The following is a 14,933-nucleotide window of genomic DNA, read 5'->3' as shown; positions in this document are numbered from 1 at the left end:
CTTAAGTTAACCAGAATGTGTACATCAAGCAGCTTTTTGTACATGACCTGGAGTATTTTTTCTATATTGACAGGCCATATCTTGTTCTTTTTCCCTTCAGAAAAAGTACTGGCTGCTTACATCTATATCAAATAAGAGCATAAAAGTAAGCAAGTTAATAAAAAAAAGTCCATCTCTGTTTTACATGCTACTGTTGTTTATTTGATAATGCGTAATACATTTTTAGCATAACTAAAACATTCAAACTTGAAATAAATAAAAAAAAATATATATATATATCGGCCATTGGTTATCGGTATTAGCAAAGATGGACAAAAACATATTGGTTATTGGTATCGTCCGGAATTTCCATATCGGCGCATCACTAGTTTTTAGCAGTTTTTTAAATTGCTCCATCTTATTAGCCTGACGAATTTCTATCGGTAAGCTATTCCAGATTTTAGGTGCATAACAGCAGAAGGCTGCCTCGCCACTTTTTTTAAGTTTAGCTCTTGGAATTATAAGCAGACACTCATTTGAAGATCTAAGGTTACGATTTGGAGTGTAAGGTGAGAGGCATTCTGTAATATAGGATGGAGTTAGATTATTTAAGGCTTTTTAAACCATAAGCAGTATTTTAAAGTCAATTCTAAATGGTACGGGTAACCAATATAGTGACATCAAAACTGGAGAGATGTGTTGGGATTTTCTTTTCCTATTTAAGACTCTAGCAGCTGCATTCTGCACTCGTTGCAATCGATTGATGTCTTTTTTGGGTGGTTCTGAGAGGAGTGCGTTACAGTAATCTAGCCGACTGAAAACAAAAGCGTGAACTAATTTTTCAGCATCTTAAAGTTATAAAGGATCTGATTAATATGTGATTTACAATTTAGGTCAGAGTTAATAATTACCCCTAAATTCTTTACCTCTGTCTTGACTTTTAAGCCTAATGGATTCATTCATTATTTCCATTTTTGCCAATCACTAAGATTTCTGTATGAATGTATTGTCACTTTCCACATTAAGCAAAAATGCTCATATGCATTTTAATGGAAAGGTCTTGTTCTTTTCTGTTGCTTTTTAGAGTTTTTTTTTCTGAGTTTTTCTGTCCTTATAATTCCTTACAGAATTTCATGAATGGTGGAGCTCAAGTAGGAAGAGTCATTCTGAAGTTCCAGTAAACTGTTCTGGTTGTGCCTCTGTTACAGCAATACATGAGCTTACAGAAAAGGAAGGAAAACTGGACTGTATTGTCCAGGGTTCACAGCCTGTATTATTCAAGGTAAATTTGTATCTTCCTGACCCTTATTTTCTTACTATTGTCTCATTTACTGGACAAAGCAAAAACACATTTAATGTTTGACATTTAGGGTTTCTAGGCTTTCGCTATTTTTTTTAATGTGTGATTTACAAAAAAATATATGTATTGAAATGGTGATTGACACTCCTATGTAAACATCTTTCACTTTCAGGGTGGACAGGCTTTGTCACTGACTTATGAGGACATTGAGCAATTATACTCCAAGAGGAATGAGTCTATGGATTTGTTTGTAAATGAAAATAGCAGCCTTATTGTTTTGGCTGAGGCATTCCCAAAAGAACCAGTGAACTTCACCATCTTCTGGTATAGTGGCAGAGTTTTTAATTTGGGGATTGGGGTAAAAACTTTCATTCAGGTATTCTCTTTGCACTGACTTGTTATCCCAATGAGCATAACAGTTGTAGTTGATGGTGGGACCTCTTTTTGAATAGGAAAACACAGCTACTGAACCCAACAGAGGTTCTTCAACTGCTATTTCCTCATGCAGACCTGAGGCATTTCTTGAATCAAGAAGCTGTATCCATTAAGCGCTGCCTGGTGTTGGATGGCCAAGAACCCAATTCTCAGGTAAGAAGCTGCCTCACCCATTTGAACTTGATCTTGGAAGCCAGAAAAACTAGAAAAACCTTTAAGCCTTGAAGTAATAAGAGCTCATCTATGCTGGATGAGTAAGAAGTTTTAAATTAATAGACTGCTTGTTTGGAAAAAAGAAACAGCTGGAATGAAGTGTTTCTTTCCATTTTGGTGTATAGGTTCTCCATATACACAGGTGGTTAGTTATTGGAAAGGGATTTCCATCTCTCAAGATCCTGCCCCATTCGGGATGTTACAGACAGTGCCGCTCCTTCTATGTGTGGCTTGCACCAGGAGACTTGGGTAAGAATCCATACAATCAATTCATGCATTAAACGTGAGTTCAGACTAAGGTAATTTAATTCTCGGCACTATATTGAATAATGTTTTTTATACCAACAATTTCTGAATCGTACTGCTTGGTTTACCACCCATCCTCTTAAATCAGGAATCAAATACCCTGTGTAAGTGTCCATTACATTGCTAGAAAAAGATTAAACTTTTTTATTTGTTGCCTCATTCTGTGTTCTTTATGCAATCATTGGGTTTACTGAAGTATCTTTGCCATGAATATTCACCATTTTTCATTAAGTCAAACCAGTATTGACTATTGCAAGAGGAAAGGCTGTTGTGTTCAACTACAGGAGTGCTGGTGTAAAAGGGTATGCTGTAAGCATATATCCTTTTTACTACTTTCTCCTTTTATGTGACTTTCCTGCCACTTTTTCTGGTGTGAATCATGTGAGTAGCATGCAGTATCGGACAGATCAGTTTACCTCATTCAAAATCTCATTGGCCAGACTTTTATTCTTGAATAAGAAGACATGTCTAATGACAACTCATTAAAAGGTATGTAGTGAATAGCAACAAAATATACCACCAAAAGGGCCACGCCCAACGAGCTTCTTCTTAAAAACCTACCCCAATTCCTCCCATCCGTGCACTTTAAACGGTCAGGGTTTCAGAGAGCAAAAGAAACTGAGTTAAAACACTGGTATCAATTCAGGATCTCAGTACCAAAGTTATTATAGTTTTGCCTTTTTGTATTAGTTTTTATTTTTTCGGACCTTACTTGGAAATTCAGTTTAGTTTTAGTTTTCCTTCATCGTGTATTTTTATTTTAGTTTAGTTTTTTTTTCACAAAGTCATTTCTATTTTATTTTTATATCTGTTAGTTTTAGTTTTGGTAATTATGGCATGGAGCTCCTACGGAGTTTAGTTTTGTGTCACAATCAGACAGAACTGTACACTTAACAGATCTGGATACGAGTTTAATGTTAGTGGAAGCTTACTACACTACATGGTTTAATATCTGGTTTTGTTTTTGTCTGATAAAAACATGCATAATCAAAACCAGATACTGAATTGAACAATTTTACACAATTTTATAATTTTTAAAATATTTTCTCATGAAAATCACAGGGTCTTAGGAAGAACAGGGCTCATAGGCTTGAATCAGTGTGCAGACCCCATCTAGCTGTATTGAGGGAAACAGAAAAACAAGCATGTAGTGTCAAGGTTAGGGGCAGTGAAACTTGATTATCCCAACATAAAGGATGGTAAACCCATAATGAGCAGAGCAAGAGCAGGTAATAGGAGTACGGACAGGCATAAAACAACAGAGACAGCAGCTGAGATTAAGAACAATAAATACATTATCTAAACCTATTTATCCAGAGCAGGATCGCAGGAAACCTGGAGCCTACCACAGCAGGTTTGGATGTGAGGCAGGAAAACTCCCTGGTATGCAATATGTATGATAAGGCATAAGAACAAAATGAATATATTTCATCTGTCTGTTTTGTTAGAGAGAGAAAAACATTGAAAAAAGGGAAACAAATATTTTAAAATATAATTCTGCTAATGGATTACTTTCTATGAAAATGTGTGGGCGGCTTGTGCTGGATGACTTTCTGTTTTACAGTAAAAACTTATAAAGGTTAAAGACTAACGGCAAGAATATACTTTCATAAATGAAAACTAGAAATATTTTTAGTATATTATTATTTTATTTCAGTTAGTCTTTCCAGCTACTTTAATAGTTTCCTAGGACCTCCCCCAACGGAACGACAAGCCGAAGAGCGTCCGAAAGTGCGATCACCGTGTCTGTGGAAGGCTGATTATCCATTGCCGAAGCAACAGCAGGCTCACAGCTCTGCTGCGGCTCGCCACCAAAGCAAACAGAAAAGACCTTGATGGGTTATACAAGGAACATTGTAAATGCAGGGAACAGTATTACTTGGCCACTAACCTAGCCCCAACCCTGCCTGACTGCTGTGTTTCTGTGTATAGGAGAGTGGCAGATCATCCTACAATAAATAACTATGCTGTTCCTGTTTCACGCTGAATAAAGCTGGTTTTGCTAAAATACTGAGACTCAGCCTCGTGTTTTGGGGTGCAAGACAGGGACTTGTAGTGCGACCATGATATTTTATGATTTGCTTTTGTGGCGCTTTGCTGCAGCGCTGTGAGCCTGCTGTTGCCCTGCCCCGGCAACAGACAAACAATCTTGCACAGACAAGGCAATCACACTTTGGGACACACTTCGGCGTGTCGTCCAATTTGGTGGGGGTTGGGGGGATCCCAAAAGAGTTCAGAAACCTCCCAATATGAGGAAGAAGAAAAGGATGATTCGACTTCTGATTGATAACTGTGTTGCCCACAACATGCTTCCACATTTAGATAATGTTCACGTTGAATTCCTTCCACCCAATTGCACGGCAGTGCTTCAGTCATTGAATTTGGGCATCATTCGCACCCTGAAAGTGTATTATCGCAAGGAAATGCTGAGAAAAATTCCCGTCAGCATAACTTGTAGACAGGAGGATATTAAAATTAATGTGAAAGAAGCTATTGAAATGATTGCAAACACCTGGACGCAAGTTAAAGAAAGCACTATAGCGACAAATACAGAATCTTATTACGACGAAATTTTCATTACAATGAAATATTTTTTAGGTCTCTGGCACTTTGTTGTAACGGAATTTTACCTGTAATTATTTACTGCAGAAAGCAAGTTATTCTTTTCTGTGAGCAGGACAAGAACTCAGATTTGGAGGTTCTAATTTTCATCCTTTTTCACATTACACTGAGCTATGAATCACTTCAGTGCACAAGGGAGATTACTGTCCTGAAAGTATCTTTATTAAGCAGTGACCAGTATTTAAAAGTATTGAGGAATTTCAAGTTCCTAGTCATCACCATCTTCAGTATACCAATATAGGAGGTTAAGCTTCTTCACACAATCACATTTCACAAACAGAGTGAATTGACTAGCCTTTAGAATCCATCACACCATGTCTCCCTTTTTTTCTGCTTAGGTCATTTAAGATTACAGCTACTCTATACCATAAAGACAGCTCATCTGCAAGCTGTTTGCAATATGTGAATTTGACATCTTGATGAATACGACTAAATGTGCTTGAGGTTAAATTAGTTGTTTGTTGGCTGTTGGCCATACATTATCATGTTTGTATTGATATTTTATTTGTATGAGTTTCACTAAGTCATACTCTATGCCACTGATATTGACATGGTAATAAAGTATTTATTTAAGTAAATAAAAATGGATATTTTCCATACCTTGGTTATAAATCCAGAACCATGTACATGAAATTCAAGAACAAGACATGACATACCTTTGGTGAGGTTCATTGCCCACTTCAAGTGGTTTTGACTTAATGCCAAGTTGCAGGCATGCCTTTGTGCTGCAAATACAGGGATCAATTGGAATGCATCTGCAGCTTGTACCAATTTTGACTAGAGTATATGGTCATAAGTGTGTTCCATGTTCGCAAAGAATATGTAGGAAACAATTTGTAAACTCTTCTGACCTGTAAGGTGGCTGTGTTAGAACAAAGGCTTGTTCCATTGTTTTATGGTATGATTGTATTCTGTGCTGATCGTTCTGCTAACAAAAAGACCTCTGGTTTCAGTTTTCTCAACTATTTTATGGTAACCCCCCTTTACAGTCTAAAGCATTCTTTTCACCACTGTTCAATCCAACATTAAAAACGTATGTTAACAAAGATATTTCAACAATACTTGATTACAGAATGTTTTTTAGACCTACTTCATCCACTTTTGTGGCCTTGCTGCTACAAAGGTTTTTAATCAAAACAATATACAGTAATCCCTCGCTATATCGCGCTTCGACTTTCGCGGCTTCACTCTATCGCAGATTTTAAATGTAAGCATATCTAAATATATATATCGTGGATTTTTCGCTGGTTCGCGGATTTCTGCGAAAATGGGTCTTTTAATTTATGGTACATGCTTCCTCAGTTTGTTTGCCCAGTTGATTTCAAACAAGGGACGCTATTAGCAGATGACTTAGAAGCTACCCAAACAGAGCATGTATTACATATTAACTAAAACTCCTCAATGATATAAGATATGCTTCCCTCGCGGTGCTTGATTGTTTGCTTTTCTCTCTCACCCTTTCTGACATTCTCTGTGCCTGACGAAGGGGGTGTGAGCAGAGAGGCTGTTTGCCTAGAGGATACGGACGCTCCTCTACAAAATGCCGCTTTATCACGGTGCTTAGGCATACTTAAAAGCACATATTGATTTTTTGATTGCTTTTATTTTGCGCTCTCTCTCTCTGACATTCTCTGCTCCTGACGGCGCTCCTTTGAAGAGAAGATATGTTTGCATTCTTTTAATTGTGAGAAAGAACTGTCATCTCTGTCTTGTCATGGAGCACAGTTTAAACTTTTGACTAAAGGGTGTTATTTCATGTCTAGAGGGCTCTAATTATGTTAACAGTGTGGGAAAGTTTATAAGGGCTTAAAATATATAAAAATAACCATACAAACATATGGTTTCTACTTTGCGGATTTTCATCTATTGCGGGGGGTTCTGGAACGCAACCCCTGCGATCGAGGAGGGATTACTATAAACCTTTTCACAAATATTAACTTTATTTCACCTCGTCCTTCTGACACTATGTTCAGATGTGTAGTATACACTCACCTTAAGGATTATTAGGAACACCATACTAATACGGTGTTTGACCCCCTTTCGCCTTTAGAACTGCCTTAATTCTACGTGGCATTGATTCAACAAGGTGCTGAAAGCATTCTTTAGAAATGTTGGCCCATATTGATAGGATAGCATCTTGCAGTTGATGGAGATTTGTGGGATGCACATCCAGGGCACGAAGCTCCCATTCCACCACATCCCAAAGATGCTCTATTGGGTTGAGATCTGGTGACTGGGGGGGCCATTTTAGTACAGTGAACTCATTGTCATGTTCAAGAAACCAATTTGAAATGATTCGAGCTTTGTGACATGGTGCATTATCCTGCTGGAAGTAGCCATCAGAGGATGGGTACATGGTGGTCATGAAGGGATGGACATGGTCAGAAACAATGCTCAGGTAGCGCGTGACATTTAAACGATGCCCAATTGGCACTAAGGGGCCTAAAGTGTACCAAGAAAACATCCCCCACACCATTACACCACCACCACCAGCCTGCACAGTGGTAACAAGGCATGATGGATCCATGTTCTCATTCTGTTTACGCCAAATTCTGACTCTACCATTTGAATATCTCAACAGAAATTGAGACTCATCAGACCAGGCAACATTTTTCCAGTCTTCAACTGTCCAATTTTGGTGAGCTTGTGCAAATTGTAGCCTCTTTTTCCTATTTTTAGTGGAGATGAGTGGTATCTGTTGGGGTCTTCTGCTGTTGTAGCCCATCCACCTCAAGGTTGTGTGTTTTGTGGCTTCACAAATGCTTTGCTGAATACCTCGGTTGTAACGAGTGGTTATTTCAGTCAAAGTTGCTCTTCTATCAGCTTGAATCAGTTGGCCCATTCTCCTCTGACCTCTAGCATCAACAAGGCATTTTCGCCCACAGGACTGCCGCATACTGGATGTTTTTCCCTTTTCACACAATTCTTTGTAAGCCCTAGAAATGGTTGTGCGTGAAAATCCCAGTAACTGAGCAGATTGTGAAATACTCAGACTGGCCCGTCTGGTACCAACAACCATGCCACGCTCAGAATTGCTTAAATCACCTTTCTTTCCCATTCTGACATTCAGTTTGGAGTTCAGGAGATTGTCTTGACCAGGACCACACCCCTAAATGCATTGAAGCAACTGCCATGTGATTGGTTGATTAGATAATTGCATTAATGAGAAATTGAACAGGTGTTCCTAATAATCCTTTAGGTTAGTGTATATACATGGTTTAAAAGTTACACGCTTGTATCAGTATTCCTAGTTCAGGTAAGTGTTGAATGGTTTGCCAACATCTTTGTGGCTGCCCAGATTGTATCCATGTGAATTACTCTCCATAGCCCACTGGTCCAGGTGCAGTTTAATGGCCTTCTAGGATCGCTCAGTCAAATATGGAAATCTTTTTGCCAACTTTGCATAGATGGCCTCTTTCTTTATCTTTCAAACCATTCCTGTTCACCAGTTTTACACAACTTTAATCTGTTTAGGATGCAACTGACTTTTCCCACATTTCCTCCAATTAACAAACAAATTAAAAAAAGTAAATATTTCATAATTTATACAGCTTCTAAAAATGTTTTACCTTTCCATTTTGACCCAGCATTGCTTTTTTCAAAATATTTTGTTCTTTTTATGGTAGTTTAATTGTTTTAACACATATAAAAAACATCCTGAAATTAATCATTTTATGTGATTGCTTTTTAGTAAGGTGCTACGAATTTTCTAAAACCGAAAAAGTTTCCAAATGACACAAATTAAAAACTTGACATATTCAGGTCAATTTTGATCTATTGTATACTTTAATGGATTTTACACTTCATTTATGAGGTTTTGTTTATTCACAAGCCATATACAGTCATCCTAAATGGCATATTTTCAGTTCAGTAATATGAATTTTAAGAGGAGCAAAACATTTTCCAAATGTAATATTGCTGCTACAGCTTCCAAATATTTTGAACATTGCCATGCCCTTTGGGTCAGTTTGGACCCACAACTGACTGATGGATTTTCCATTGCATTTAAAGTGCTTTGTTCATAACTCATAAAACCATCCTAAAATGTCATCTGCTCTAAAAGTTTAGATCATCAGTACTACGTGTTAAGATGGTCAATCAATATTAAATAGGTTTAGGTTAAAATTTTATGTCCAAGGCACCTAAAAAGTAGGTGTCAGAATTGGGGAAAAAAATCCTGTAAGGCACAGCTTGGATCAGCATATTAACATGTTATTAGAGTTAAAATATTTACAAATGTATGTCCGCATTCTCCACAGTAAAACTGTGGTTATTCGGTTATTGCATACACTCACACATTGGTACATCATTTGAGCTTTGTTTGGCTTAAGTCCTTGTGAAATGAGGCCTTAATGTATGTAGTAAGACTGTCTACTAGTAATTGTGCTTTAAATATTTCATAATTTAAATATTATTAGAATGTATATAAATGATTTAAAATGCTTATTGTTACATACAATTACATTGTCGTCGGGTACATTAAATGCTTATACACAGGAAAACATATCTAACACTTTTTAGTTCTCAAGTTCTGATCAAAATGTCTTTTTAGTTATTCATTGTGGGGGTCAGGATGGATCCTGTGGAGCGTTGCATCAATTTCTGTTTCTTCTGCAGTTGTTCAAGCAGAGATGAACTTTTGACAGTTGGGACGGAAACAATGACTCTGCAGGTGTTTGGAAATGCTGTGCAATTTCAGCAAAGGGTTCTTGCCTCCTTACTTTCTTGTTAATTACATCAGCAAGTTAATTCTATATTCAGTATAAATCATCCATCAAGTGCTCCTGTCGACTGGAGTTGATACACAGTTATACATACTGAACATACTGAATCACTGTTTTCTGTTTTAACACAACATTTGGTATATTTTTTCCATTCTTCTGCAAAGTCCTTATTGCAGAATTAACTAAAATGAAAAAATACAAAGATGCAATTTTGAAAAACATCTTTTCGGTACAGAATTACAAGACTTTAGAGCCAATCGTTTTGTCTCTTCCTTTCATGTTGCCACAAGACTTAGAGACTTACATATGTACTAACCCAAATTAAATATTTGAAGAATGTTATGATTTAATTTTCTGTTAGTATGAAGTTTTATTTTTGTATTGAAAATAGCAGATAAAATAGTCTTATTGTTTCAGGATGTCTTAATTGGCAGACATGGGTTCAAGTAAGCAGTTATAACCGCAGTTTGCTTGTAACTTGATATCTGTTTGATAGCCTCTATTGCCTCATAAATATAATTCTGTTTTTCTCTCAACAGTATTTGCAGATTCCCGGTTATGGCAAATGGAGCTGTTTCCCAGCAGAGGGCAGAACATTGTTTGTGATGGATCTGGATTCTAAAGGACATGGAGAACTCTAGGATGACCATTTCCAATACAATCTAGTTTTTTGAAAATTGACTTTTTTTTTAGACTTTAAAATTGTGAATCCTGAATATGACATTCCTGATACTTTACAGTATCTCTTTTTCTGTGCTTGACGCTCAATACAGCTACTACATAAAAGGTAGAATATTGGCTTTGTGCACTGTTGTTTACAATAGCCTGGTGCTGATCAATCAGGCTTTACAGCCATAGGATTTCTTTCACTGTACAAAAGCTGAGTATTCATCTGTTTTCTTGACCTAAAGCAATTAGGTGTTCAAGAGATGTTGGGCTACACTTATGCCACAGTTGCCTTGAGTGCTAATGTGGAGCACAATAAATACAAGGCAACAAAGATGCTACATTGTTTGTATGATCGTTTTTCTCAATGTTCAAGGCATGCCTTATGGTAAGATACTCAGCAGGACATAATTGTTTGGTTTATAAATTATACTTTATACTTTGAACTGGCTGAATGTATACTTAAGAATACCCATTTATGTCATTCATACTATTTTTGTCATAGTTTACTTTATCTGGCATCAGTATATGATGTTAGCTAAGGTTTACCAAGGTGGTTTTATTTATTTATTTATTTATTTATTTTGTTTTTGTGAGGTAGTGGTAAATATTAGCACAGACTTCTGCTGTGCAGATATTTTGCTGATGTTGATTGCCCAGGTTCCAAATGCCTAATACCGAATAATGAGCACTCTCATCTTGGCTGACATTAATGAAGTATAATAGTTCTCAGTATTGTGTAATTCATCTGACAGCTTTGCAGATTTTCATAACAGTCAGATTTTTTGTTTTTTATTTAATTCCAGCCTACAAGGTTTTTGGCAGATGTGGCATATTAGCAACAGATGAAAACCATAGGTATTAGTCCTTTTACTGCAAGGCTATGTACTGCAACAGGATTTCTAGATGAGCTGTAAATGGTAAGAATATTTGCTGCCTGGGTTCCTCAGGAGATGATTTAGGGCTTATTGAACCATGGCATATGGCTCTTTTCATTTTTTAAAGTAATTAAATCCTATTGCATTATTACATCACACTTTGGGTGGGGTGATATTTGGCCTTCTTACCCCACATTTGTTGTTGGAAGTTATTTCTGCTGAGATCACTTGCTTCAGCTGTTCTACATTGTAATATCTGGAGGGTGTGGCACCACATCTGTAGCAGTGATCTCGCATTGTGGGTTCAGAATCTTTCAGTGATCCAATTGCCATATTTCCTCTGAGGGTCCCAGACCTGATTTTCGTCCAGCACACATGGAAGGGGTTATGTTGTTTTCGACAGATTGTTGACTTAGAGACTGGTGGACATGTGCAGGCTAACAGCCTCTGTCTGATTGTGTGTGAATTTGAAGCATAGAAAAGGAAAAATACTTTGCTGTTTCAGCAGGACCAGGAAGCATTTTCATAGCCATCCATTGTTTACAGCTTGAATTGACAAAGTAATAAAATCAGTGCCAGTCTTAGCAGATCACAACCAAGTAGGTTGTAGTGTGTTGTATTGTACACAACTGTAATGCAAATCCACAGGGTTACACTGTTGTTTTAAGAAGACAGTGGCTTTCTACATATGTAAAACAAAATTGGTATGTCCCAATCAACCCACCGCCCAACACACGCACATACACAAACACATCTGTTTTTATGAAAGTCCTGCTGTGCTGAGGACATCTTAAAAGGAATAACTCTTTTCTTTGCTATTGTTTACTTTTAATCCAGCCTGAATGAATATAATCTAAGTCCTGGCACATTGTTGATGTCTGTGGTCAATTTCATAATCATTGCTGGGGAAAAAAACATAAACAAATCTATCCTTGAAGTATGCTTATTTGGAGATAGAGTGCAGTGAACAATAGTAAAGCTTATTTAGTGGGTATATGAATTGCATTTTGCTGCTTCAAGATGGTGAGATGCGTAATTCCTGTCCAAATCACATTTTCCACAATGCCCCATGAACCCTATGGCTGTCCTGCTCTCTCTCTCTCTCTCTCTTTTATTTTTGTCATTTTTGTGCCTCTCAGATTCTTGAAAATGAATATTAGTAAAATATTAGTAATATTAATTTCAACATGCCAGAGCTTTGGAAGGTTTGTAAATAATTTGGATATGGGATGTAAAATATATAAACAAATAATGTTTATGCAATATATATTACTTTGATAAAAAATATTTTCTTCACTCTGTTGATTTGATAATGTTTATAAATTAAAAATATTTATCCCTAAGAACATCTTTTTTCTTAGTTGAATAGTTGATTTCTAAATTTGTTCTTGTGTGGGTAATGAATTCTCAAAATGGGCAGCTTAGTCAAGATCAGCAGGTCTGTTTATGATGGGAGACCATGCTGCTGGCTTTTATTCCTATTAAAGGCTTAACTATGCACTTAATGAATTTCCCAGTACTGTATGTTTTGTTTCTTGGACAAGAGTGTGATGTTTGTAGCTACAATACTTGTTAGAATGGAAACTTTAATTCTTTGCTTTTTATTTCATATGATTATAAAGATTCTGAATCCATCTTTTTTAATTCAAAGAATTGGATGCAGACAAAAAATAAGAATATACTGTCTAGTTAAACAGCATGTTTAGTTAATGAAAAGAATTGGCTAAAGAAAATTAAGATTAAAATGAAAATCACGTTGGCTCCCTAGAAGCAAGTTTGAAAATCCTGGTTACTGCCAACTCTCTGCAATCAACCTCCCTCAGGTTGTTTTTAAACCAAATTAATTATAATGTGTATAAAAACTTCTTATACAGACTGTAGTACAGTGAGTGACCACATTTTTGTGTTCACATTTTTATAAGGTAAGATAATGTGCTTAAACACTTATACGGATATATATGGGAAAAGTATTGGGCTACCAACAGGGACTTTAAGGACATTGCATTCAAGCACATAGACCTTAATATGGAGTTGGTCCCCCCTTTGCAGCTATAATAGCTGTGTGTCGTGCTTGTCTTGCTTTGTGTCAATCACTTAAAAGCCTGTACAGCAGCTGTTCTTCTGCCACTTCGCGTCTTTGCCGATAGCATTCCAGGGTGTGTGAGGGCTGAACACATGCTAAGGAGAAGCGCTCAGATCATCTAGTTTGCTGCAGCTGTTCTACTTGTCGTTATTTTATAAGCTGGGAGCACCTGGATTTTGTCTGCCAGAAGCATTCCAACAACTGCTAGGTTAGATGTTAGTGAACTTGTTTTAAATTATAAGTAGGGCGTGTCATGCAAAGGTCACGCGTATCACGGGTTTTGCTTCCTAAAGTTGTAACATCTAGTCTTGCATGTCGTCAAAGTGTCTCTCCAAGATGATCTGGTCTCGATCGCTTCACTCCACCCCCCTGGAGGCACGCTACGTTCCTGCCACTTCGTGTGTTATCCGCTCATGTAGTGAAGGGGGGAGGAGGGAGCTGAAAGCACGCTAAGGGGAAGTGGATGGATCAGCTACTGGCTTTGTGCTGCTTCTGCCAAGATGCCTGTTCTGCTTGTCGCTCTGCGCATCGATCATTTAAAAGCCTGTACAGCTGCTGTCCTTCTTTCTCACTGCCTTGTCTTGCCTGACGTTAAAATGTCTCTCATGGGATGTCAAATTGTCTTCCGAGAAGATCAAGCCTCGTCTCCCTGCCAAGGTTTTTTTTTTTTTTTATATAATAAAGAGCGTGTGTGTGTCCTGCGGTGGGTTGGCGCCCTGCCTGGGATTGATTCCTGCCTTGCGCCCTGTGTTGGTTGGGATTGGCTCCAGCAGACCCCCGTGACCCTGTAGTTAGGATTCAGCGGGTTGGAAGATGGATGGATGGATGGATGTTACTCATATCCTTATATATAAATGTTTATTTATATGGTCTGTCTATATCATGGATTTTCACTTATCGCAGATGGGTCTGGAAAGTAACTACTGCAATAGGCGGGGATCACTGTATATGAGGTTTAATGATGATCAGTATTCAGATGTTAGCCTACAGAGAGAGTTATTGAAAAAAGTGAATAAATGTAAATATCTGGGACCAGTGGTAGCCCAAGCTGGAAAATGAAGATGCCCAGATAACCCATAGAGTGCAGTGTGGATGGAACAATTGGAAGAAGGTGTCAGGAATATTGTGTGATAAAAGACTTAATGGTTAAAGGTAGGGATTTTAAGACCATGGTAAGACCAGCAATGATGTTTGGAGCTGTTTGGAGTAGGTTGAACAAGCATATTGATCCTCCATAGAAGTGGCAAAAGATGAACATTTTAAGCAGGCACACATTTAGCCATTGCTTAGGTGGTCCAAATGGAGGCATCAACAAGTGGCAGAGGACCAGGTATGATAACTTGAGTGGTAAGTGGATAGAGTGTGGCATGGTTCTTTAAGTGCAGACTGTAGATAAGTTGGTGATGAGCCCATTTTCAAGATCTAAAAGAATTCCACTTGTAGAAAATGGACTAGTTGAGTGGCTACAAAAAATGTGATTGAGATTGTGGTATGTAAATAAGACTAATCTGTGAGTGACACTGGAGCAAAAGCTGAGTTTTGATGAAACTAGGCTGGCTCAACTGGTATTATTTTTATTTATTTTTTAATAAAAAGATCTGAAACATCCACTTGCCCTTCAACTAATTGCTGATCTATTTGGGTATATTAAAATATAAATGATAGAACTTTGCATCTAGATTCACACTTCTGTTCATAATTCAGCTTGATGTTTTAGCAGCATTACA

At 37.4% G+C, this 14,933-nt stretch overlaps 1 protein-coding gene across 1 annotated transcript in view; it reads left to right on the top strand.

Annotated features, from left to right (window-relative positions):
* c3h6orf89 (chromosome 3 C6orf89 homolog) overlaps nt 1-10,369 on the top strand; it is a 32,204-nt gene extending 21,835 nt beyond the window's left edge. The window contains exons 4-8 of the mRNA XM_039749232.1: nt 1,107-1,261; nt 1,452-1,603; nt 1,732-1,867; nt 2,053-2,176; nt 10,119-10,369. Coding sequence (XP_039605166.1) covers nt 1,107-1,261; nt 1,452-1,603; nt 1,732-1,867; nt 2,053-2,176; nt 10,119-10,201 — 650 coding nt within the window. The 3' untranslated portion in view covers nt 10,202-10,369. The remainder of the gene's footprint in view (nt 1-1,106; nt 1,262-1,451; nt 1,604-1,731; nt 1,868-2,052; nt 2,177-10,118) is intronic.
* Nucleotides 10,370-14,933: the final 4,564 nt, after the last annotated feature.

The sequence above is a fragment of the Polypterus senegalus genome, chromosome 3, assembly GCF_016835505.1.
Source record: "Polypterus senegalus isolate Bchr_013 chromosome 3, ASM1683550v1, whole genome shotgun sequence".
In the NCBI taxonomy this organism is placed as follows: Eukaryota; Metazoa; Chordata; class Cladistia; order Polypteriformes; family Polypteridae; genus Polypterus; species Polypterus senegalus.
This window is presented reverse-complemented; position numbering and strand designations above follow the sequence as displayed.